We start from the raw sequence: 27,872 nt of genomic DNA on the forward strand, positions 1-27,872 counted from the left end.
TGTCTTCATCGTCTTCATGCTCTTATTCCAACACGCGGATAATAATACCATTATATATATATATATATATATATACATGTATATATATTGCTGAGGTGACAAGACCTTGTGTCTCAAACTTGGTAAAAATTAATTTTTGTTTTTAAGAATTTCAGATAATTAGTTAAATGATTTCCTGTCCAAATCCTAGCTGTCTTACACAAAAATAAAGCCAACACGGCATGTCAAAGGGAAGGCAATCCCATTTGATAAAATGCTTTAACTGCTATTTTTTTTTCTTTGATTTGCTTTCCTGAACATTTGAAATCTTGTGGATTCGAGGTCTTGTCACCCCAATGACGAAAAGCCTATCGTATAGATACTCACAAATGAATATGCACAGATATGAGTACTTTGCCATTGAGCCCTGAATTGTATAGAATCTATTCAAGTTCACTAAAGTGAAAATGCTAAAGGTAAAGGACTCAATGCAACTTGTCAAGCCCATGTAACAGTCTATCTGTTCTTCTGAAGAATCAATCTTTACAAGCGGTTCAATACTTGAGTCTTAACACGCTTGCTTTTAAGTAGGTTCCATAATATTTCTTTTAACATTTGTACATACTTAGATTCAAATTTTCATGAATTGACCAAGTTCTTTATGTTTGCTATAATATATTTTGTATATTCATAATTATCTTTTATTTTGATTGTTAAATTTGATGTATTTTTCTTTGAGAAAATTGAAATTACATTGAAATTGAAATTGAAATTGAAAGGCAAACAAGACATGGACGTCTAGAGATACAAATGTAAGCACACGCACAGGCACACACACACACACACACACAATCAAACAGAAAAGCAAGCAAACAAAATCAACTCACCTGAACAGAAGGCTAACCTGCATCCTCTCAGCAAATCTCGCTGGACTCAGATGACTCACCGCACGCTGCGAACAAAGTGGGAGAAATATAACCAGATAATGTATGGAACGCAGGAACGAAAAATACCTAGATACCTTTATATGCATGATTGGGTTGAATCATCTTATCTATTTCATTTATTTAGCATTTGTTTCTTTTTTTTTCATTCATAAAGTATACATATTTGATTAAAACCGAACGACATTCGACAAAACCTTAAAGTAAATTTTACCTTTGGGAGCAGTGATTTCAATTTTTTTCATAATATTACATTTGATGCATATGTTTAGGTCTGTTATAACACAAAACATCCTACCATATACAATTTTCTCAATAAACCCTTAAATATAAGGAGATGTCAGTGTTTTTCTAAATAAACCGTAACTTTAGACGATTTAGTCTGCAATCATTTTTATCATAACTTTTGCTTACATTTTGTGTATATGTAAAAACACTTAACATCAATTCAATTCAATTCAATTCAATCATAGTTTATTTACAATCAACGAAATCAAAACATAGTACAAAGTATACATGTCATGAAATGATATTGTTCAAACATTTGCAGAAGATTCATGTAGTATACAAGATAAGTTATAGAACAACAACAATAATTAGGAGGAAAATGCATTCAATATATACTTCATGGGCATGCGGAAAATAAATTCGATTATGAAAAAATAGTGATCCACTAAAAAGCAAAGCTTGTGGGACGTGGATCGCTAGATAATCAATGAGTAAACAATATATTATTCAAAATTCTTTATAACTATTATATCTAATATAGATTATTTAAGTCATCTGTAGAGATATACATATAGTAAAGTATCAATGCTAATGCCCGGACACTGTTCATTAAACAGCGTGTACCGGGAAAATATGACAAGGACAAGGACATCGATTATACGGATTTTTTTTTTTTTTACCGTGATTATTTCTATCCCTAACCACATTCTAGAACTATTTTGAAACACATCGATTATACGGATTCAGTTTTTTTTTTTTACCGTGATTATTTCTATCCGTAACCACATTCTAGAACTATTTTGAAACACACAGACGCTTGGTCTTGAATCATCTGCGACTGGTAAATCATGCCTTTAACTGAATGTCTTTTTTACGATGTCGTTTTTGTTTTTAACTTTTTAATCATATTATGAACGCTTTAGAGCTGGAGGAATCTGAAAGTTACTTTTCGAATTTGAGAACGGGAAAAGCAAAAACAAAACCAAACAAAAGGAAAACTAACAAATAATAAAAAACAAAACAAAACAAAATAAAACACTTTAAATTTCCTGCATCCCCCAACAAATGAACAGATGAACGCAAAAAAAAGGTAAGTGGTGATTATTTTTCATTATTCGGATTGCAAACTAAAATTAACATTATGACCAAACTTTAAGACGATTTTAACGAAAAAAAAAACAGAACAAAACAACACGAGCCAGTTGGACATCATGATAACTCAATCAAGATCTCGAGTAATTATATATATATATATATATATATATATATATATATATATATGACCCTGCACCTCAAAACAAACAAAAAGTCGCCAGACATGAATTTTTAGTTAAGACCATATTCTGAAAGAGCAGACTTTAAAGGGGATGGCTAGTAACTGATCAGTGGGAATCATATCAGTGGGAATGCTGGAGGATGATTGTTCTATCCTTGTAGGATTCAATTAAGAGTACATTATATATCTATTGTTGTGTGAAAATTATTTGCTTCAGAATGGTCTCACATTCAAGTAATGTGCAGTTTAATGTTTCCAGGTTTGCGTGCCTGGTCAGTGACGGGGCATTAATCTGCACATTGCTTGAATATGAGACTGTTCTGAAGCAAATAATTTTCACACAACAGTAGATATATAATGTACTCTTAAATGAATCCCACAAGGATTGAAACAATCATCCCTTAGCATTCCTACTAATTCACACTGATCGGTTACCAGCCATCCCCTTTAAGCTTTAAAATGATGTATAACTCTCCTAGAATGGACTCTCCCAACCTATCTAAATATTAGAAAGAAAGGACAAACTCAGGAAAAGTGTGAACTGAGAAAAGAGTCTCTGAAGTACAGTGTCTATTCAAGCGCTTAATCTTTACCAAACAGTGCTGGCTGTGCCATGAATGGGACAAAAAACAGGAAGTAAACCACCAGAGTAACAACAATGAAGGGACCATCAGCTTAAACTGAAATTAAGCATGCCTCATTAACACATTCTGTCCATAATAAATGCCAACTTTCAAAGCAGTAGCACTATCCTTTCAAAAGTTATTAGAGTTGAAAGTGAAGAGTGTGGACAAGGTTTTTCAGAAATGAAAAAGGGATTCTAAAGACACACTTAATCACACTATTCTACCAAAAATGTTCGAGATGAACTGCTAAGAAAACACACTTTCCTGCCCGTTTTATGATAACAAATTTTAGCATAATGTAAAAGAAGACCCGCTCTTTCAGAAAATAGGAAAAAGTCAAGTTCGGCTAGGTTGACCCATTTCACTTATTTTCAGTCCTCACGCAAAATCAGTGTGTGCGACTTTATGTTCGTTTTGAGGTGCACGGTCACATATAACAATGAAGGGACTATCAGCTTAAACTGAAATTAAGCATGCCTCATTAACACATTCTGTCCATAATAAATGCCAACTTTCAAGGCAGTAGCACTATCCTTTCAAAAGTTATTAGAGTTGAAAGTGAAGAGTGTGGACAAGGTTTTTCAGAAATGAAAAAGGGATTCTAAAGACACACATAATCACACTATTCTACCAAAAATGTTCGAGATAAACTGCTAACAAAACACACTTTCCTGCCCGTTTTATGATAACAAATTCTAGCATAATGTAAAAGAAGACCCGCTCTTTCAAAAAATATGAAAAAGTCAAGTTCGGCTAGGTTGACCCATTTCACTTATTTTTCAGTCCTCACGCAAAATCAGTGTGTGCGACTTTATGTTCGTTTTGAGGTGCACGGTCACATATATATTATATATATGCAGACATCTATCTGTGTTTTTAAATGATTCTTATGTAAATATAGATATATATATAACATCTCAACAATATAAAAACAGGTTTCCAAAGACAGCTAATGGCAAGTCCTTGTTCTTACGATCGCCCTGATCCTTCTTTTCGGCGAGGTAGAACTCCTGCTTGACCGGGTCCCTCTTCATGAACTCCATAGCGAATTCCTTATCGACCTCCATCTCGAAGGCCGAGGCGACGACCACGAAGACCATGAGAGCGATAAGGACCTTGGAAACCATGTTGGCTTTCCTCGCGAAAAAAGAACAAAGCAAAGTATACCTAAAAGTAATGTCTAAACTAATTTGGTGTGCAACCGCAATCATACGATCAATGATAAAAAACTACATTTTGCATAAGAATGAGAATCAGTCATTTCCGTGAAGTGAATAAAACACTTGTGACGAAACAGTGGTAGCAGATGATGAATGAGAACGTACTTGTGATGCTCATGACTTTGGAAATCGTACATTCATGATTATGATAATCATTTAGAGTGGACAAGTTGGTCCAATATCACTGAAACAATCAATTTCTTTAAGTTTACTGACTTTTGTCAACTGGAATGACTGAGAAGTTCTCTACCGGTACGCGTTTCTCTTATCTTTCGTTTTTCTAGAATTTGCTTATTTTTATTATTATTTTTGTTGTTGCTAGAATTGTCTTTTGGCCTACATTAGTACGCAAATATCAATCGATAGAATAGGGCAAGCAGAAAGATTTCAAACGCAGTCAACCGTAGGGATACTGTCAATTGCCCGTTATTCAGACAAATTGCGCCGAAACTGTGTTTGCAGCAAGATGATACACACTTTTTTTTTTACATTTCTCCAATGGATTAAAAGAACACCAAGTTTTACGTAGCAGAATGATAGGTATGTCGAGAAGCAGCCTTTACTGTCTTGGAGATAAAAGTAATAAAAAGTTCTGTTGTACTTACGTGAAGAACGTGTTTGGATGCAGGGAAGATGTCTTGTTGCTGGTGCTGGCTGCTGATGTTGTCTGTAGATGAAGTCCTCCCAATCTATAGTTTTATCTTTCCAAACCAAAGTCTACCACGACGCCCTATTGGTTGTGACGTCTGGTCACACGAATGAAAATACAAGGCGAATGCCATTATTTTCCTATTCTTCCGTCATAATCGCATTCAACATCGATAAACACGATAACATGACACTAAATGATGCAGAAAATAAATGTAAAAAGAGGGCAAGAGAGTGTGCGAAAGAGAGAAGGAGCTAGAAGATATAAAGACAACGTGCCCAGTGGATCAACAATCTACATGACACGTAGCCTTGACTTTAGTTCTAGTTTTGTCTTCTTCTCTATTCAATTGTTTTAAAAAGTTCATCGTAACGAACTTCATCTATAAAGTTCATAGTCGTTCAAAGTCGTTTCACGTAAGGCTCTGCCGGTCATGTGTGCCATAAATTCCGCTGGTTGCCACATTTTTAATGGTTGTTATAGTATGATTCAGAAGAACGACCTACTTTCCAAGATTTTTCAAGAACAAGCTATGTTCAGACACTGGAAAGATTAATCGTCGGGCGAGAAAGGATTGGATATTACTCGTTCTACATTTATCCTTACTAATTACTAGTTAAACAATTACTAAACTTATATCGAAGAGAAACTCACATGAGTACACAAGCCCTTGGTTTTTCTTCTCTGCGACACATTTTCGCAATGTTTCTAATTCTATTTTTGGTTTTATATGGATGGACATAATCATATCCCGATTCTCATGCAAACAAAACAGGAATATCCAACACGCTCATCACTAGAGAAACCAAGCATACTAGAGAAACCAAGCATGATACATGCATAATTATATATGGGAAAAAACGGCGGGACAAATGCAGATGTTAAAATACACTTAATGATTTCCCTACAAAACATAGGTAAGATGTTATACTTAGACCCTGAAATAACATTCACATAGTTTAATCATATTAAAAGTTATCAATGCAAAAATCCGATTGTAAATTTCGTTGGACACTCTGTACACTACAGCCGCGGCAGACATCCCAAGGAGAAACTCTCCCGCATCTTATGCTGAGTGAATCAAGCGAGAATCGGAACGTGCGCAGAAGGCCTTACGGCTCTAGGGCAATTACCCCCTGGGCAATTACCCCGGACCTTTCCCCTGGCCTTAATCCTTATTCTAATCCTGAACCTAATCCTAACCCTAACCCAAACTCCTAACCCTAAACCTAACCCTAACCCTTATCTTTACTCTAACCTTATAGGCCAGCGGATTGAGGCTGAATTTGGGGGTCAACTGGTAACTATCGTATAACAAACAAATTTTGTAATTTTTTGAAAGTATATGTCTTAACAAACTCACCAGTAAAATTTACCCAGAATTCCTGCGTCGGAACATGCCCAAATGACGTCATCAATATGGCCACCCACAAACCAGAAAAATGAATGGGAATTTTAGGATATCTCAAGTGTTCATTATACAACTGACATTAATCATTAGATAAGTTGCCAGTGTATGTATTTCTTATTTCCTGCCTTTCTTCAAGTAAAATTGGGCCCATTTGTGACCTCTTTTTCAAAAAATTCTGAGCCCAAATTAGGTCATTTCTATGGCAACTTTATGCTGAAAACATTTTTTTTTCTCAAACAAAAAACGCAACACCCTCTCAACGATAAACACCATTTTTAATTTATATAAGCATGTAAATTTAATTGACTGGAGTTGAGACCTAACCTGTGAGAGACCATAGCTACCATGGTTACGCTCAAACTTGCCTGTAGCCATTATAACACAGCTGGCCAGATATCACAATTTTCATTATTAGTGGTGTATTATGTATATTCCATCTCAGTAGCTGGATTTTTTGTTGTTTTTCGTTTTGCATTTGGCACAATCATAAGACAAGCTGACATTTCCTTCAAGCCAATTAGGCATAGAACATAGATTAAGTCAATTTCTCATAAGATGAGACCCTCCTCCACCTCAGTCCCCACTCCAAATGAAAATGGTTACTTCATGGTTATTCCTTTCTTGCAGTCCTGTAGGGTGTTTCACCAAACTTCTCATTAGTTTCAGTTTTACTTTACTGGTTTCACTCTCGCTATCTCACTCTTCTGATTGGTATGTTTCAGTCACGAGGACTTGCTAAGTGAAACTGAAAACACTAATTGACACTGATCTCACTGAAATCAATGTTGGTGAAACGGGTCTTGCATGGACTTCTGTACGATACCAAAGTTAGCTCATTATACTCGATGGACTACTACAACAAATACTGTACTTCTGAAAGAAATGAAGCATTGTTAACAGAAACTGGATACACATTTTGTCATAGATCACATTAGTCCAGTCAAAATAGGGTTTCACCCACTACTAATTGCAGTAGGAAATTCCGCTGCAGTGCTACTTGTTATGGGCTCCTAAACACCTTACTCAAAGTCCCAAGAAATCCAGTAGGGCAAAGTGGCTAAATTTCCATAATATGCAAATTAGCTCCTATTATGATAAAAATACAGTGTTTCCATGAAAACTATACTTCTAGGTTTTAGATTGGAACACCGAAAGTGTTGAAACCTATGTTTACAATATCAGTTAGTGCGAGGCAAACATTCACCATGTACAAAGTCTGGGCCTTATTTGCATAATATGCAAATTAGCTCCCATAGGCCTAATGATAAAAATACAGTGTTTCCATGAAAACAATGCTTCTAGGATTTAGACTGGAACACCGAAAGTGTTGAAATCTATGTTTACGATGTCAGTTAGTGCGATGCAAACATATCCATGTACATAATCTGGGCCTCATTTGCATAATATGCAAATTAGTACCCATAATGATAAAAATACAGTGTTTCCATGAAAACAATGCTTCTAGGTTTCAGATTGGAACCCCGAAAATGTTGAAACCTATGTTTGCAGTGTGAGTTAGTGCGATGCAAATAATTCCACGTATATGATCTGGGCCTCTTGCATAATATGCAAAGGGTTCCGAGCCAACGGCATATTCTAATGCATCAAAGTGCCCGATATGAGCATATCAAGAGTGTTCAAATATGATATTTCAGTTTCTCTTCACCAAAAACAAACTTTACAGCCTTAGTAAACTAGCATGAATAATATCATAAAATTAGAGTTTGTTATCAGACAGATAATGATAGCTTATCCATTAATTACGTAGAATCAAAGTACGAAATTAAACAGCTAGTGTCAACATCTATAATTTGTCTTATTTTGTAATGAATAAACTCTATTTGGAGGGTGGTTTGCTCGAATCTTGATGATTCATCTCTTGCATCCTTAAGGGTTTTCAGATATTGATGACGGCACAGTCAAAGGAAACCCTGTAGGTAGTGCCCAAAGTCACCCCAGTAGATCATAATATTATCCCCACGACCATTTACACAACATGCATCAACCAACGCGATTTCCGTTATTTTAAGCGTACGAGATTTTATTTTTAAGTCGTTTGGCCGTCTAGCAAAGACTCTTTTATTTCCATGAAACAGAATTGGCATTGACAGAAACATTTTCCTACAAGCACAATTATCTTTAAAAAGTGGTGCACAGTCAAAACGACTCGTAGGGAGGTACCCGAATTCATCCCTATACCTTCACGGCCCGGTACAAAACATAATTATACACACGTGAATACAGCTGTTTGAAGCGAAAAAACTCTGTGCATAACGTCCTTTTCGTTTCATTTCCACTAAAATTCAGTGGAAGTCATAGAAGAATTTTTGTTCAACAATATCTATAGGGTAAAAATGGTTCACATACACAGACAACCACGTGGAGGGTGCCCAAAATTGCCCCACCAAAGGCAGTCTAAGACATGCAATAATCATGTACCAACGCAAATACATAATTATGTTCTATGGGTACATGCCTTTAAACAGTCCTTCTGGTCCTCTAGCAAAGAAACTTTTATTTAATGAATTTCAATGGAGTCAACAGACGATATATTGCTCTGCAATTTTGACTTACACTGACATAGTTAAAGTGGTTATCATTCGAAGGGAGCGTACTATATGGGAAGTACCCACATTAATTGCCTCTATACATGACCCTTTGTAACGCAAATATCAACGCAATTACAGTCGTTCCAAACGTGCATGTCTCAAAAAAAGTCGTTCCTTGAGTTTTATGACTATTACTTGAGTTTTATGTTTATGTATAATTATGGTATTGTGCTATAATCATTGTAAATTCTTTTCATTCGACATAGTTTTACGCACCTCACTTTCTGTTACAAAGAAAGTGATGTCTATCTGTTCTTGTTGAAAATGAAATACAAATTAAATTGAATTGTATTGAATTGGATTCCTGCCATATCAAGACACTTTTTTTTCTATAAAAATTGCCGGAGTAGAGATGAAATAACAATATTGATCTACAATATGCAGTCCAAAGGGTTCACTTGCAGAAACCACATTGGGAGAGGTGCTCAAAGTAACTCCATGCATCCTAAAGGCGATGAAAAACATGCAGTATGCAACCGAGAAAATGTTCCATGGTTACATACCTCTGAAAAGCTCTTCCGCCTGTGTAGCACATACGCTTTTATTTTCGTAAAATGCAATTAAGGTGATATAGGAAACGTTGCTTTACAATATCTATTTTGTGAAGCCCTTGGGAAGTGCCCAGATTACCCCTATCCTGACCGTCGTGGTCTCGAAACAGATTAACAAAACATGCATTATATGCCAAAGCAAACTCACTTGTACATGCATGTAAAGTCGTTTTGCAGAGTGGTAAATAAAGACACTTTACTTTTCATGATTTTTAAATGGTAGAGACACTGCTTTACAATCATCATATTAGTCAAAGGGGTGCACATTCAACGGCAACCGAGTGGGATGTGTTCAAAATCATCTAACCCCAGGGCAATATAAGAAACATGCACTGGCATATAGCACAAATATGTTTCAATTTTCCATGCCTTCACATTGTCCCGATCGATACGGTTGTACAGCAATTGCCCTTTTGTTTGCAAGAAATGCAATATAATTACAAAAAGAAAAATGCTCTACATTAACTACATTGTCAAAAGGGTGAACATTCAAAAGCAATCCCTTGGGAAATGTCAAAAATTACACCACCGCTCAAGACCCGTAATTACATCACACGGATACTATCAACGCAAATACCGACGTTCTTTCGTGCATTGTTTTAGGAGTAGTTGCAGCAATACAGCTACACACTTTTATATCCATGAATGTCGTGGAAATGATAGGAGAAGCATTGCTTCAAAATATCTATTTAGTGGGAGGGTGCACATTAAATGCCAATCCTGTGGGATGTGCCCCCAAAGTACACCACCCTCATGGCAATATAGAAAACATTGAATATTATCAACGCAAATACACTATATGTTCCAAACGTACATGTTTTCAAACTTCGATCGTGCCGTAAATCAAGGGCACTTTTGTTTTTAAAAATACGTTGTAGTTAATAGAGGAGACATTGTTGTACAATATCCATAACGTCAAGAGGGTGAACATTGAAAGACAACCCCATGGGAATTGTCCAAAGGTACACCTTAACGCTCAAGGGCCCTTAAGACCAAATATAGATATTAGCAACGCAAACACCGTTGTTCCAGCGTGATGAATGGTTTTAAAAGCAGTTCCGGCAATATAGCAAATACACTTTTTAACGATGAAAAGTCGTGGAAATGATAGAAGAGGTTTAACTTTACAAGATCTATGCAGTGAAGAGGGTGCACATTAAATGGCAACCCTGTGGTATGTGCCAAAAAATATTCCACCCTCACGGCAATATATAAGACATATAAAATCATATAATGCGAATATATAATATATGTTCCAAACGTGTATGTCTTCAAAATGCCATCGTGCCGTACAGCAAAGGCACATTTGTGTCCAAGAAATATAACATATTAATAGGGGAGACATTGCTCTACAATAACTATATTGTAAAAAAGGGTCAACATTCAAAATTAATCCCTTGGGAAGTGTCCAAATTCACACCTAGGCTTACGCCCTCTTGTTACAGAACACATATATTAGCAACGTAAATACCGTTGTTCTAGCGTGAATGGTTGTAAAAGTAGTCCCGGCAATACAGCAAATACAATTTTCATCGATGGGAAGTAATGGAAATGATAGAAGAGGTTTAACTTTACAAGATCTATACAGTGAAGAGGGTGCGCATTAAACGGCAACCCTGTGGGATGTGCCAAAAATACTCCACCCTCACCGCAATATAGAAAACATTATAATATCATATAACGCAAATATATATATGTTCCAAACGTACATGTTTTCGAAATTCCATCGTGCCGTATAGCAAAGGCACTTTTGTATCCAAAAATGCAACCAATTACTAGAGGAAGCATTGCTCTACAATAACTACATTGTCAAAAAGGTGAACATTCAAAGGTAATCTTTGGGGAGGTGTCTAAATTTACACCTTCGCTCACGGCCTTTATTACAAAATACGGATATTAGCAACGCAAATACAGTTGTTTTAACGTGAATGGTTTTAAAAGTAGGTCCGGCAATGCAGCAAATACACTCTTACATCAATGAAAAGTCATCGAAATGATAGAAGAAGATTTACCTTACAAGATCTACATGATAAAGAGGGTGCTCATTGAAGGGCGACCCGGTGCCGTGTGCCCCCAAAATGCCCTTTATCCTCTTGGCAATATAGAAAACATATATTATCTTATAACGCGAATATATATGTTTCAAACTTACATGCTGTCGTGCCTTATAGCAAGGGCTCGTTTGTTTCCAAGAAATGCAATGTAATCAATACAGATTGTCACATAGTTCTTTACCATAAGTGTGACATCCCAATTAATATATTTTAATAAATAGAATACACAAGCAAAACGACAATTGACAGATATGTTGAAATTGCACTCTCATTCCATTGCCTAAACCTGTTTCCGAAGCTCTTTCTCGTTGCCATGGAAACAATTTTGGTGACCATGATTACGTTACAATGAGTTGAGTCATCTAGTGACTGGATACTTTTACTGGGTACCTACTTATTTGAAAGTAATTAAGCTTAATTAATAACTATTTGCGTAGGAAGAATTACATTTTATCATTTAGGGTTTTTTTTTTCAGGAAAGCGTTACCATGGCAATGACTATATTTCCCCCATATTAACACATGATTAAGACGGAAATTGGTTTGGCACTTCGCTGAAACCAACAAGACACATCAAAAAACATATATTTAGACATTCTTATTATATTTCAACAAATTAAATGATAATTATAAAATTATTATGAATTTTTTTGTTTATTTCTACTACATCAGTGTAAGGTTGCTATAGAAACGCTATTGGTATGCGTACAACTCACCAGCTCAACTGAAAATGAGCATAATTGATAACTGATGACCTGAGACGGATGAGGCAAAATGGCGGATTTTCATTTGGTACCCCAGGGTACCAAATATTGCATCATATATATATATATATATATATATATATATATATGTATATATATATATATATATATATATATCTTAATTATTGATATTATATATATCTTATATTATCTTAATTATTGATCAGTGACTACCAGGAAAGGCTGGTTGACTATCAGGTAAAGTCTGATTGACTATCAGGAAAAGTCTGATTGACTACGGGAAAGACCGTTGACTATCAGGAAAGTCTGATACAGTATTCCATCACGGACAAGGCACAACAACTGGCTGGGATGTCACTATGGGGGCCGGAGGTGTGAGTTTGCGTCAGTGAAACACAAGATGAGGTGGGTCTCTGAACCGTTTATCTGCGTGATAGTAAATCGGAGCATGACGTTGGCAATGTAAGTCCATTGAAAAGCTATCAGGGATTCATGTTTGTCATGTTTTTTAACACTGATTTCATCCTTTCATCTTTGGCTCTTCGTGGAGGGAACCAGTCCATGGATGCGTCGTTGCTACGCCAAACGCGCACAGACACACTGCGCGGTTACCATGCACTGTGGCAGCAACTACCAGTCTAGACGCATTCCATCACAAGCAGGTTAGTTTTGAAATCCGTCCGACCAGGAGCAGACGTATACCCTTGTGTGTATGTTCTGCTTCAGAAACGGATTTTAATCTAACATCACATCGCATCCTGGTCGCTGATGAAGAATGCGATGACTAACCTGTTTGGTGTCTTGTCTCTAAAACATGCGCTTTCCTCGCCAGGATAAAGCGTTTTAATGCCATTTTAGGTTTTAATCTCATATATATATATACATGTATACACATGTATAGCAGACCAATCTTCTTATTGCATTTCTGTACTGTGTACATTTTCTGCTACTCTTCCGACTGTTGGCGATGAGGCCCTAAGAGTGTGCCTGTGTTGTAGTTTGTGTTGCCATATGATATTCTGTAGGACTAACCAGTATGTTGCCATATGCTATTCAGTAGAACTGACCGGCATGTTGCCATATGATATTCAGTAGGAGTGACCGGCATGTTGCCATTATGATATTCAGTAGGAGTGACCGGCATGTTGCCAGCATACATGATTTATTTAGTGGAACTGACCAGCATGTTGCCATACATGATATAGTCAGTAGGAGCTAGTGACTGGCATGTTGCCATATATGATATATTCAGTACGACTGACCGGCATGTTGCCATATGATATATTCAGTAGGACTGACCGGCATGTTGCCATATGATATTAGTAGGAGTGACGGGCATGTTGCCAGCATACATGATTTATTTATTGGAACTGACCGGCATGTTGCCATACATGATATAGTCAGTAGGACTGACCGGCATGTTGCTATAATAAATGATATATTCGGTAGGACTGACCAGCATGTTGCCATATATGATATATTTAGTAGGACTGACCGGCATGTTGCCATATGATATCAGTCGGACTGACCGGCACCTTGAAATAATATATTTAGTAGGGGTGATAACTGGTGCATGTTGCCATACTATTGATATTCAGTAGGACTGACTGGCATGTTGCCGTATGATATCCAGTAGGCCCTGATGACCGGCATTGACTGTTGACCTATAATCAAATAATCCTTACATTATCTCCCAAAATCTGTTTGCCTTACTTGGAAGTTTGTTTGTTTAATCCTATTTATACAGTTCATCTGACATGAAGATCTAATTGTGGTTGCAATTAATGGTAGATGTCTCTGTCTGCTCCAAGAGTGAGAGACTGGGAGCATATCGAAACTCTCCATTTCAGTACACTAATAAAACGACTGTTGTGTAAAGTCTAATGAGTAGATCCGCTCGCACGTACTGTAAGCTGTACTTGTGCGTAGAGTTCTGTGAGCACACCACGTATAGGCAAGCATGGTGTCACCGGACACCATGGTATTACCGGACACGCACATTTTTGCGTACTAATGACATTCTGTACGCGCGAGATCGAGACTTCGTAGATTAGCCTCACAGAACTTTGTGTGGACCGAAATCGCAAAAAACGCCACATAAAAATGTAAAAACACGAAAAAATTCACATTTTACCTCAAATTTATAGTTGAGTGACCCGCACCTCGCTTATAGTTAATATTTATGCATGTTTGAATCACATTTCGCGACTGAAATTCTATGAAATCCCACTCACATACAGGAAAAATGCTGAAGATTCTATTAGAACCAAAAGTTCACTGATCAATATCGGAAAAATTGTAGCTATCGTCCTCAAACGCGAACGATGCGGAATAGTTGTGCGCAAGGGGCACGCAACTCATCACCCGCGCGTGCAGCTCCCATAGACAAAGCACGTATACTCTAACCAGTTGTCGATTTCTCACAAGGTTTTATTGCGTGAACTGTTCGAAATGGTCAAGACAGACATTTTACTGTAAAATACGAAATTTGAGCTTCATTTGCAGATTTTTTTTGTGTCATCCGCTCGGTGAGAATGTGTACGGTGATTTGTGGGATGAATTGTGATTCTGGTGCAAGGATTAGGTGCGAAAGACCTCGATTATTCGATTACGAAAATAGCGTCCGGTAATACAATGCGATTTTGCACGGCGCAAAAAACCACTATTTTTAGAGGGGTATGTTTGAAGCATATTTTCTAAAAACTGGAACGAAGAAATGACGTAAGTTGGCTGAATTCGTAATTTCCATGAGTCTGTGAATAAGTGGTGTTGTTTTTAGCCGAAATTTCATTCTATGAGTACGGAATTCAAAGCCACAAAGAAAAGCGTCCGGTAATAGGATGTTCCACCCTACTTGCCGCCGTATGCCGATCCAACAGTAAACGTGAGCTAGAGGCAGTGAACTTGTGGTATAATATCTCATTCGGACCACCACTTTTAGTGTTGTGTTGATATATTTGTTATTGGTATCTGATCCAAAACCAGGCTTGATTTGCTTAGAATTCTGTTTTGAATCCTTTAAAATTGTGCGGTTGCAATTATTGGTAATTCGCCGGGGATTCTACGTACGGGATCGCACTGTTTTCGTGCTTCCGCACGTCCTTAACGGACCAATGAGAGGATGGCACTCCGTCGATCGCTACGGACAGTGAAGATCCGTATCTTCAGTTCTGAATGACATAAGCCATTGGAATTTGATACATAAAAGCGTGGTGATATGATGACTTCCATAACAGACTTATTTGATATGTCTGACAAGCTGCACGGCAGCCAATTTGAATTTTTATAGATAGTTGCCATGTTGGGGTGTTGAAAATCTCTATCTCGGGTTTGTAAATTAGGCTCCCTGATTGAGCGCGCGTTTGTAACTGATTGAGTGGGCGCTGCTGTATTTACATTGTGACGTTAGTGAAAGGTTCATTATGCATCCTTTTTGCTGCACTTTTTGGCATGCCCGTGAATGTTAGTCGTGATGTTTGTCTACGCAGCCACATTAGAATTCAAAAAAGCGGGCATTGCGTTTGTCAGACACATCACATTAGTTGATATTTTAACTCGGTATGTTGAAATACTTGTTTACACCTAATTTCAGCGTCACTCACCATTTAGAAATCGATATAAGGATTTTGAATATTTCTTCGAGGCGGCCATATTCGAATTCAAAATGGCGGCCATTCGATGTTTGTCAGACACCTCAAATCAATCTGTCATCAAATTCAATATGTCAAAACGCTCTTGTGTACCAAATTTTGGTGCCACAGGTCATTCCGAACTAAAGATAGGGATCTTTAAATTTGTTTTGTGATGGCGGCAATATTGGAATTCAAAATGGCTGCCGACCCCGTGGTCAGATCTCTTGGAACCGGCAATATTTGAAATCAGTGCCCCAAAATACCCCTACATGCAAAATTTCATACTTTCCGCCGGATGTGAGCATCTCGACCAATTTTTGCTACATATCTGCCATACTACATCTTATAATGCTAGAAAGCAATTATGTGATCTTTAAAGGTAATAAACAGGCCCGTAACGAGGATTTTTTTTTTTTGGAGGGGGGTGGGGAGGGGGTCAGAATTAGAAACAAAAGACCACTTCCGGGTTTAATCAGCTGCTTAAAGAAAAAAAAATATTTATCGTCCAACTTCCGGGTTTCATCGAATGATAGGCAAAAAAACTAAACAAAACAAACCCCAAAATAAAGAAAAAACAAACAAACAAACAAGAAAACCACCCCAGACTAACGAGCAAACAAACCGTCAGCGCAATTTTCTGGTGCCACTACAAGCTTCCTTTCATCTTTAATTTTCTAACGGGGGGAGTGGGGTTCCACCTCCGCCTTAGTTACGGGCCTGCTAAAATGGACTGACCAATAACATATTGATAGAATATCTGCAAGGTTTTGAGACTCAGAAATTAGAAAAAAATGGGAAAAGAACCATATTGACGCTTTCCTATACAGCAACACACCAAAATACGTAGGGACAGGTCGACAATATTGTGACGGCAAAGTTAAGGATAATAATAAAAAGTTTTGGTACCTCAAAGGTTTCCTTGAATTTCCTTGTCTTAGTTTGTGTTTCAGGTTAAAGTACCTTTCATATAACTAACACTGTGAGACTTACTCGCCCCAAAGTGCTCTCATGTCTTAGTAATCATGCAATTAACTGCGACCAGCAGCCCCATACGCATAGCGACCAGCAGTCCCATACGCATAGCGTAATCGGGCTTCGCATTGTAGCATTCAGGATCATGACAGATTTAGTATCGCAGGATAAATGTCAACTTAAAATCCCAAAAATTCTTCAATTTGAAGACTTACCAATTAAGGTGAAGTATTGAAAACAGGCTTCGGGCAACGTTTGGTTCTGCCTATAGTCCCTTTCTGTTCGAATTGATGACTGAATGTGACTCGGCCGAGAGGACCTTGGGAGAGCTACATACACTGAATACTACAGCCAGTGCATGCGAACACATCACATGCGCACAAATTTCAAATCCATCAACGGATAAGATGTTTGTGTGCGCATGCGCTGGCCGTAGTAGTCGGTGTACAGCTCTCCCAAGGTCCTCTCGACCGAGTCACATTCAGTCATCAATTCGAAACGAAAGGGACTATTGGCAGAACCAAACGTTGTTCGAAGCCTGTTTTCAATACTTCAACTTAATTGGTAAGTCTTCATATCGAAGAAATTTTTGGATTTTAAGTTGACATTTACCCGCGATACTAATTCTGTCATGATCCTGAATGCTACAATGCGAAGCCCCATTACGCTATGCGTATGGGGCTGCTGGTCGCAGTTAGCTATGCGTACAATGGGCTGCACGCTGCTGGTCGCAGTCAGTGGTTTCGTACAATATTTATCGTGATAAAATGGGTTCAAGAATGTAGCCAATTGGAAACGCTGAAATGAGTCACGTGTGCGTGCATTAATTTCTTAGTAAATGCACGGCCGGGGCCTGACGTACGTCACAATGTTTACACTAGCAGTGCGCACTCAATCAGTTGTTACAAGTGCGTCACGCGCTACTATACGCGCTGTCAATCCTGTAAACAACTTCTAGTTCGGACTGCCACAACAGCCGGCGGCCTTTCTTGTGCATAACACGTGGCGTACGTATACTCTTATACGTACGTACAGTACTTATGTGCGGGATTTCCGAGTGCGACGTGCGTAAATGTTTGGGACGAACATCTTCGGACATCTTGACTTTTGAGCGAGTGCTACATGTAGCTGACTGGTATTGACCCACAAAGGTACGTTAATAATGCTGTTAGTTTTCGACCCATTTTATAAAACAAATGATGCACAGGATTATTTCGTGGCGTTAGTGAAGGTGCGGCTCACTCTCGAGTATTGACAACGGTTGCAAACATGCACTCGGCTGCGCCTCGTGCATGTCGCACCATTGTCAATACTCTCGAGCGCGCCGCACCTTCACTAACACACTCTATCCTGCGCATCATTTGTATAACACTGTACGGCGACGGCTCTGGTACGAAACCATTATTGCATGATTACTAAAGGTGCGATCACACATCGCCGGTTTAGATGGCGGTTCATGGCGGTTCTCAAACCGCCGTGAACCGTGTCCCAATGATGGCGGATAACACTTTGACTACGTTCTCAACACGTTCTCAACACGGAGCAAACGCGGATTGACGCGGTAGTAACACGGATCTCCCCGGAAGGTGGAGGAGTCCATACCAAGCCCGTGTATTTGGATGCAATCAGAGCCCTTTCACTTTTTCTCAATGGGTTTCAACAAGGAGCGTTTTGCTTTGTTAGGTAAACGCAATTTTAAAGAAATTATGAATCGTTGTAGCCCCCTATGTTTTACAGATTGATATTAGTGATGCAACAAGCAATTATCTTCAAGTTTCAACGTGCTTTCTCTCTTTCTCTTTTGATTTTTAAAATATCTGTATTAACTGTCATTAAAAAGACATACATATCAAAGCAGAATTCAACATAGTTTCCGAAGTTTCCTGTTCATTTGCAGGGTTATTCATCAAGTGACGTACAAGTACTTGCTTGTTTCAACATCTCTCTTTTTCATTTAGTGTTCACATAGTTATTTCGCGTATTGAATTTAAGATCTTGTTGCTTGTTTACCCATGTTTTCACAAAATTGCTCCTTCTTACCTTTCAGTGCTCCTTGTGAAATATGAGCCTATGAGAGTTCCTAAATCGTAAGGGGAATCTGTATGTGATACCCTCGATCCATTACAACAAACTACTATGGCAAACGTAGTTTACGCCGCTCCAGGACTGTGGAACAGCAGTCCAAGAGATAAAACATGCAAGTTCCATCAATAAGTCCAAAATGTTTTTAAAAACCTATCTGTTAAAATAGTAACATAGTGTTTGTGGATGATGATTAAAGGAGCATGTTGCTGTTTCTGAAATTACCTTTTCCTGTTTATCTTTTGTTCCCCCTCTAAAGCGCATAGAGACCTTGCCAAAGGTATATGCGCTTTATTAGAGCGGCAATGATGATAATATAATAATAATAATTATACCTTTAACAACAGTCAATAAAAAGACATTTATGTATATTATACATTATCAAACAAGCATATACAGTATGTGTGCATAGTTTCCTCTTTACTTACAGGTTCGCGTAACATAATAATGGTGTCTTTTTTTTAATTTTCAACATTGCATTTCCCTCTACTCTCTTAAGTTTCAACATAATATTTTTATCTGTATCAACATAACATATTTACATAAGTCTTCTGTGTATAACTTATCAGGTTCACGTGGCTGGCCATCTTAAAAGCTCTTAAGCTTAAGTAAAATTATGAAGTTACCTTTTAATGAAAATGATGGTTTTAATGTAAATAAGGTAATTCAACATACCTAACAACTTTTTGAACATTAAATTTTATTTGTTACTGTATAAAATTATGTGTTAAAGAAGTAAGGAAACTATAACATTCAATATATTTATCCGATCTTGAATTATGGGTTCATCTTTGCTTTTTTTCTCCATTTTTATTGCTCCGCCGCAAAGTGTCGCCGGAGCCATTATTCTCTTTTAAGTTCATTGTTTCTTTTCGCTTGAAAATTATGGCGGTGTTAACACGGTATTATCACGGATCTTGAGGTGCAAACACGGAGGATGCCGTTCTTTACACGATGAACGGCGATGTGAACACGGTCCATTTCAAACCGCCAAGACCGCCACGAAAAATTAAACATGTTTGATTTTTCTGGCGGTTCCCCGCGGTTCCCGCGGTTCATGGCGGATGAGTGACGGATGACCACGGTTTGTGTACGGTGTAAACACGGTCTTTGGCGGAGCACGGCGATTTGCTGAACCGCCATGAACCGCCGTCTAAACCGGCGATGTGTGATTGCACCTTAAGACATGAGAGCACTTTGGGGCGAGTAATTCTCACAGACAACGTACTTTAACGTGAAACACAAACCAAGACAAGGAAATTCAGGGAAACTTTTGAGGTACCAAAACTTTTTATTATCTTTAATCCAAGATACCATACTATGTTGATACTTATATATGATGGAAGTGTATAGGAAGGTCGACTGTTGAGGATGTCTTGCTGGTGTCTGGTGATCTCTACCCATCGAACGACTGCCTTTTATATATTTCTCGATCAGAGCTAATCCCATTTGATGTAACGAACATGTCTCATAAAGATATCACGTGACACAAAGAGAGAGAGAGAGAGAGAGAGAGAGAGAGAGAGGGCGAACACTAGCTAAAAACAGCCCATGAGTTCCACATCACAACACGGTCCAGCGGGCCTTGTTTGCTAATAGCGTCGAACTCATGGGCCGTATGACTCGTGGGTTGTATAACTCGTGGGCTGTATGACTCATGACCTCGTAGGTGTCGAACTCGTGACATGCACACTTTCGTCGTGGCCCCTATTATATCTTTTACTCCTTTCAGTAAAGTCTAAAGAAATGATCATTCAAAAATCTGAAATAATTTAACCCATCTTCAAGTCCTAACAATCTTTCCCCCCGCTTTTCCATATTCTATTCTAACACGTATAGTAAAAGTGAATCTTCCTAAATATTGCATGAACTGATTTTATTGTTTTGATAGGAAACGATCTGACCGCCTGACTTTGATATTGTAACTTTAAAAAGAAATATGATCTTTATACTTGGTTGCAGGTGTGTATTATTCTTGGTATACTGTACTGAATTTGGAACTGTTTGAACTGAATTTCTCACCCTTTCAATCTCATCATTACAGTGAAATCGAAAACATTATCGGCTACAACAAAGTTACGTGCATGTTTATAACACTCTCATGGACATACATACAGTTATACAATTATGACCTTATGTCAAATTACAAAAGAGAACCAGATCACCGCACAAAATATCAAATTTGAAACAGGTATTCAATGATGCTAATTTTTTCTGATAAACGTGCATCATTTGTGGAATATGGACTAATCAATTAGATACTTCCAGATTAAAGATCCAAACTAACGCATGACAACATAATGGACTCTTCATGAAATGATTATATTCAACATAGAGATATACCTTCTTTTATTTTGAGAGGGATACAATTTGGCTGCAAAGAAAAGTAGTTTGGCCGAATGCCAAATAAGTATAGTTTTCTGTGAAGACCAGTCACGCTGTGGTGACCTGGCAACTCTGCCAGCGACAACTTGCTGCAATGTTTACACTTATTATGCAGTGAGCCGCGATCTGTTCCTCCCCTTTTCTGGATAAGAAAAACAGAAAGATTCAAGGTACACGCCAACAAATTTTGCCAATAAAGCATTTAATTTCTTAGATGATAGCATACCGACCTCTATTTCTGGTGGTCACGGGTTACAGGGTCACAGTGAGTTTTCCAAGTGACTAGTATAAGGTTCATTTGTCAACGCTTATCAGAATCTTTATAAGTGCCTAGCATCGATTGAAAACTTGTCTTAAAGTTTGCCTAAGTATGATATTCTCTTTTTTATTTTTTTTTTTTAATGTAAGATAGGTGACCGTGCATCACAAAACACACAAAAAGTTGCACCTCTTGATTTTAGGCGAGGATTGAAAAAAAAAAGAATAAAGGTGAAAAAGGTCAACCAAGTCAATCTTGAATTTTTCATATTTTCTGAAAGAAATATTCTTCCTCTACATCATTCCTACGTTTTGAATCATAAAATAAATTGGAAAGTGTGTTTTCAACTTTCAAGTAGAGTGATCAGGTATGTCTTAGAGGCAATCCTTTGCACACTCTTCACCTTTAACTCTAGTAACTTTTGAAAGGATAATGCTACTGCCTGAGGCATTGATTATAGATAAAATGTGTTAAATGAGCATGCTCAGTTTGAACTTAATCTGATAATACCTTCATTGTTGTTGCCTTGTCACATTCATCGCACTGCTAGCCCAGCTTAGTAAAGGTTAAGCGCTTGAATTGACCCTGTACTTCAGAGCCTCTTTTCTCAGTTCACATTTTTCCAGAGTAGTTGGTTTCTTTCTAATATTCAGGTAGGTTAGGAGAGTCCATTTGAATTTAGTTATACAACATTTTAAAGCTTAGAGTCTGCTCTTGCACAATAACATTTGTATCAATCAATATAGCTTTATAAAGATGACACATATCTATCTATATGTGCATACAACATGTGTTCGATTCCACCGTAATGATGCAATCCAAGCGAAATTGTGTTCGAATTTGTATACAGCATACAAGAATACATACATTCAAACCATAAAGACCAATGCCCTTTTCAAACCTAAGAGTTGTCAGGTCTGGTGAGGTTAACCTATAACTTGCCACACACGCAAAAATGTGATCATCACTAAGTCTTCTTGGCAGCCAAATCCTATCCTATCAAAACAACAAAATGGGGTCATAGCACTTTGAGAAGATGTGTCATCCTCTTTTAGGTAGAAATGGAAAAGAAAAAAAAAGTTTTAGGGAGGAGGGGGTTAAGCAAAAAGTCGAAAGGATTTCAGATGGTTTCTTTACAGCCAAGCGTAAAAGTTACAAATGGAGCAGGACGGAAAGGCATCACATAACTATGAGCGCATTCATTCCGGAAGACTTTTTATTCCCACTTCAACGTTACATTCCCCTAAGACTGCTTATTAAACACGGGCGTTCATTGACACATAAACAGTGACAGATTGTCCCTCGAAAGGACATCATCATTTCTACTGAGGTTAGGATGAAATCCATGACCAACCGAGCCTTAAGAGTAGCTAAGCTACGCACAGCTTGGCCAGATGAAACTCTTAAATTTTGCAATGTTTTGTTTTGTTTTATAGAAAAAAAAGGAGTGCCGACAGGGAATAGTTAATTTACTTTTCAGGGATTCGCGGGCAAATGCCTGGTATTAACAACGCATATGGTCTTTCTTCTTTCCTTCTTTCTCTTTATGTCACGTGACGTGGTTATGAGACATATTCGTTACATCGAATGGGATTACCTGTGATCGAGAAGTATATAAAAGGCAATCGTTTGACCGGTAGCAACCACCAGACGGCATCCAGAGTTCCTCCATTGTCGACCTTCCTACACTTCCATCACACTCAGACAACTACCTAACGTGAGTATCACCATTTTATTGTCCGCTAGATGTAAATTTTGCCGTTGTATCCCCCATAAATGTAACTACAACGTTAAATGTAATATAGACTTTAAATGTTTATTGACCAAGTCAAACCTAAATTTTTTACATTTTATTTCAACCCTAAATGTGATAATCGGAAAAATCCCTGACATGTTTTAACCCTAGATGCAATCACGATCCTATTATAATGTAAAGATTTAACCCTAAATGGAATTATTAGTTAGTACAGGGTCGACATTACATTTAGCGTGCTTTACATTTAGAGGTGATGCAGCCATCACCAAATGTGCAATGCTAGTACGATCTTGTCATGTTTTCTTTTAGGAGTGTTCCGTGGCTCTTTGTCCACACTGTTATTACTATTAATATTATTATTATTATTATTATTATTATTACTATCATTATTGTTATTATTCACTCTGACAGCCTACCAAAGACTCGATCAGCCCGTCTCTCCATTTAAAGGTATTCTTAAGATAACATTAAAGGGACTGTACAGTTCTGGTTGAGGTGAGGATTTAGTTTTTAACGTTTTGCGAGATATTCAGAAACCACTCTATGAGATGTCAAAAAGCATGTAATTCTAAGGGGTATCAAAAGTTTATTTGATGAAAATCGGTTTTGAAATGGCTGAAATATCCAAAAACAAGGTGAAACAGAGAGACTCTAATAAAAGGCGTGGCCTGTCGCCTTTCATTATTATTACTTTGTTGGATATATCAGCCATTTGAAAACCAACTCCATCAAATAAACGTTGAATCCTTCTTGAAATTACATGCTCTTTCATATTTCATATGAGGTTTCTCATTATCGCACTTAGGAATGTTATACACCTGAATCCCCATCTGAACCAGTACTGTACAGTCCCTTTAAGCCTCATTTACAGGAGTTGTAAGATTCAAGTAAAGAAAAAAATAAGTTGAATCTTTACCCCAAGTATCGTTTCAAAAATCTTTTGTCGCAGAGTCAACATGGTCTGCAAGGTCCTCATCGCTTTCATGGCCCTCGTGGTCGTCGCTTTTGCCTTCGAGATGGAGGTCGATGACGAATTCGCCGCCGACATGGAGTTCATGAAGAGGGACCCGGTCATGCAGGACTTCTACCTCGCCGAGAAGAGGGGCAAGAGCATGAGGAAGTATAAGCGTAAGTAACATGAACCCTGTATGACTAGGGTTAGATGCGCCTGCAGCACTTGCATGAATAACAAATCCCCCCCCCCCCCTCACTCAGGCGGTCAATGATACACATAAAGTTATGCTCCAGCTTCTTTTTAGAATTTTGGGGCTCCTTTTCGGATGGGAACAGGCTTTGAAAGGGAGTCCAGCAAAAATTACCCTCTATCGAGGTATCTGGAAGGGAAGCCAGCAAAGCAGCATGACGTATGTACAGTGCATGTGGCTAAATGTCCTGCGAAAAGAATCCCAGCCCGCTGTGCCTGGCAGCAAAACATACAAATCCATCAGAGAGGTGCGTCTCCCTGCATCAATATATGAGGGATATTCGGGAGATCTGGCAAACACCAAGAAGTCCCACTATATTTCGGTGGTGTTTTTTTTCGAGGGTTTTCAAACTAATCCTATTCGGAACCCTATTTCAGGATAATTTGGGAAAGATTTGATAACTATGCCTGATTAAGAATATTATTCATGGAAAAATACTGGAACAGTCTTTTCGATTCCTCTGACTTTCAGGTCTTAAAGGTCCTGTTAACCTTTGGGAGCAGTAATTTAAATGTTCAAGATATCACCTTTGATGCACATGTGTAGGTCAGTTGTATCACAAAACATCCTACCATAAATTATAAATTTTTTGCAATAAAGAATAAAATATAAGGAGATATCACTACTTTCTCATTAAATCATACTGTGGACGGTTTAGCCTGGAAATATTTGTTATTATAACCATTGTTCATATTTTGTATATATAACAATACTTGACATCGATTATACTTGTTCAAATTTTTACATTTTTTGTTTCTATCCCTAACTCACATATTAGAACTATTTTCAAGCGCCGATGCTGGGTTTTTCTTTCATCTGCAAATGATAAATTGTGCCTTTAATATGACTAAAAACATAGAAACAAGGGGAAAGATAAGTTATGACCTTGTCGAATATCGTACGGTTTTGTACATTGTTAATGAAAATACCAAATCTAAGATAGATGCAATGAAGAAAATGAGTTGAATCCCCCTTTCCAGGTCTCATTCATTCATTTCGTTTCTTTATTCGTCATTTTATTTCGGGGGGATGTGACACAGTGGATAAAACTCTCGACTCTCAATCGAAGGACGCGAGTTCGATTCCAGCAAAGTGCCTACGTCCTTGGACAAGCCTAACTTTACCCACCATGTCCCTCTCGACCCAGGTGCATGCATGAATGGATACCTGGTAATGCTAGGGTAATAATAATGGCAGGGCCCTCTGGTAGAGCAGTGACAACACTGAAGAGGCTACCCTGGATAGATAGGACTTTATAACTTTACATAACATATATTCCTCCACTCTGTTCGCAGCGTGTGCTAACCAGATAAACTCAGACCAGACTTGCTGGTGCACCCGACGAGGAAACCAGTTCGCCTTCTGCACAGGTGAGCTTTTCTTATTGCTTGTTTGTCTGTCCGTTTCGGTGCGTCCATGAGAGAAGAGAAGAGAGAAAGAGAGAGAGAGAGAGAGTCTCTCTCTCTCTTCCTCTCTCTCTGTTTATGTGTTTATGTGTTTACTGTAACTTTGCTCTTGCGTTTTGGTCAATGTCTGTATCAATCAATGTCTTTTTTTTTTGGTTTAGCCTTTTCCCACTTTCCAGAAGTCAGTAAGTAATACGTTGTATCGCTCTTTCCTTCAACTTAAAAGAAAAAGTCTCTTCATTTTTATCATATATATATATATATCATTATATATTACATATTGTTTACTATATTATTACAAATTATACTGTGATTCTTCATTTCAGGAGCTGCCGGAGGAGAGGGCATCTAAAAAAAGAACTCCGTCACGACCCCTTCAATAACCCCTGACCCGAATCACTCCCGGAAAAAGCCAGGACATGTTCAACGACCAAGAGAATGTCATGTAGATTCTGATGTAGCAGCTGCTATAATCACTTAATAGTTTCTATGATTTTTGACCCAGATTTTGCCATGGCATAGAATAAATACGAATATTTTAAAAAACGGTTGCGTCGCATAGCGTTGTTTAGACTTGGTCTTGTCGTCTGTCAATGTTTGGCAAATAATTCTAAGAATGGTGAGAGAATGGTTGGTATGACGAAGGTGTTTTGCTGTACTAGAAATGGAGAATGTTAGTAGTAGTATAAGATAAATAAGAACGAACAAAAAGAGGTGTACATATCTATCTCTCTCTCTTTAGATCCACAAACACTCACTCACACATTGACAATATGATATATAAATATACACACACGTATATATGAATATACAGTATGATATGTGCATTTAGTGTCTGTAAAACACAGAGTAACAAAAGTAGTATCAGGAACTGGCAGGATTATGATGATAGAGAGTGACACCAGTTGCGCAAGACACTACGCATTATTGGAATAAGATTATTCGAAAAGAAAATTCATATACATTGTAGTAGGTGTCAAAAAACCCCCACCATTTTCTACTTTTGATCTGTAATAGTTACGAAACTATACATACCACTGTCATTAATATGAGTTGTAGCTGAATAGAGTACAATTTAGTTAAAGGTGATTTGAATATGAAAGTATGAGTCAGTTTCATTAAATTCATGATTAATTCTAAGTTCCAGATTTTGGTCGAATTTGAACTCTCTGTACAAAATCAAACTTTACACAAGAACCAATGATGTGTATGAGAATGTGTGCTTACAATGACCCTTAACAATAGACATGAATACCACATATACCACCTTTTCAGAGCTCTGCTGACTAGGCTTATGGTCTCTTGCTCAGACGCGCATGGATGCTTTATTAATAATTCATGATGGATTGCCCAGGGCATCTACTGCTAGTCTGAATTCTTGGTAAGGGGTAAAATGCATGCACATGAAAAAAGTAAGCACATGTTTTCATGTGCTTTTAAACACTACATTTCAGGATGAATAAAAGACTAGCTGTGATAGTGTAATAGAGCATTCAAACCTTGGCCATTGTTTAGGACCATTTTCTGGGTGTTAACCACACACTCCCATACACACCAATTAACCCCTGTGCAAAGTGAAAGTTTTGTACAGAGGGTTGAAAATAGAGCAAAATCTGAAACCTTACTTCAATAAAAATGAATCTTGAGTTTATTGAAACTGATTTATGCTCCTTTTTCAAATTACCTTCGACAAAATTGTACACTTTATCAGTTATTGCTCATACAAATGTCAGTGTTTTTTTATATATAGTTTTTGACATATTAAGGATCAAAAGTGGGAAATGTTTTAAGATATACATAATATGATATATGATATATAAATATGGGTTATGATATTCAATGTAGCAAACCACTCTTTAACTACAGGATCGGATTTGATAAATCATCATGTTATATATCATGCT

The 27,872-nt window shown here is 37.7% G+C and overlaps 1 protein-coding gene across 1 annotated transcript; it reads left to right on the top strand.

Annotated features, from left to right (window-relative positions):
* Nucleotides 1-23,266: 23,266 nt before the first annotated feature.
* LOC139718984 (uncharacterized) lies at nt 23,267-26,320 on the top strand. The gene is made up of 4 exons (XM_071630424.1): nt 23,267-23,318; nt 24,307-24,485; nt 25,858-25,932; nt 26,295-26,320. Exons 2-4 carry the CDS (start codon nt 24,314-24,316, stop codon nt 26,318-26,320), a joined length of 273 nt encoding a protein of 90 aa, XP_071486525.1. The 5' UTR covers nt 23,267-23,318; nt 24,307-24,313.
* The last annotated feature ends 1,552 nt before the right edge of the window (nt 26,321-27,872 follow it).

Source organism: Diadema antillarum, unplaced genomic scaffold (genome assembly GCF_040938485.1).
Source record: "Diadema antillarum isolate AM-2024a unplaced genomic scaffold, OU_Dant_1.0 scf00000103, whole genome shotgun sequence".
NCBI classification, from domain to species: Eukaryota; Metazoa; Echinodermata; class Echinoidea; order Diadematoida; family Diadematidae; genus Diadema; species Diadema antillarum.

Excerpts from the sequence above, each read along its gene's own strand:
- LOC139718984 (XM_071630424.1), top strand. The coding sequence starts at position 24,314 with ATGGTCTGCAAGGTCCTCATCGCTTTCATGGCCCTCGTGGTCGTCGCT. Across the intron at positions 24,486-25,857 it reads GAGCATGAGGAAGTATAAGC|CGTGTGCTAACCAGATAAAC; the intron begins GTAAGTAACATG and ends CTCTGTTCGCAG. Across the intron at positions 25,933-26,294 it reads CCAGTTCGCCTTCTGCACAG|GAGCTGCCGGAGGAGAGGGC; the intron begins GTGAGCTTTTCT and ends TCTTCATTTCAG.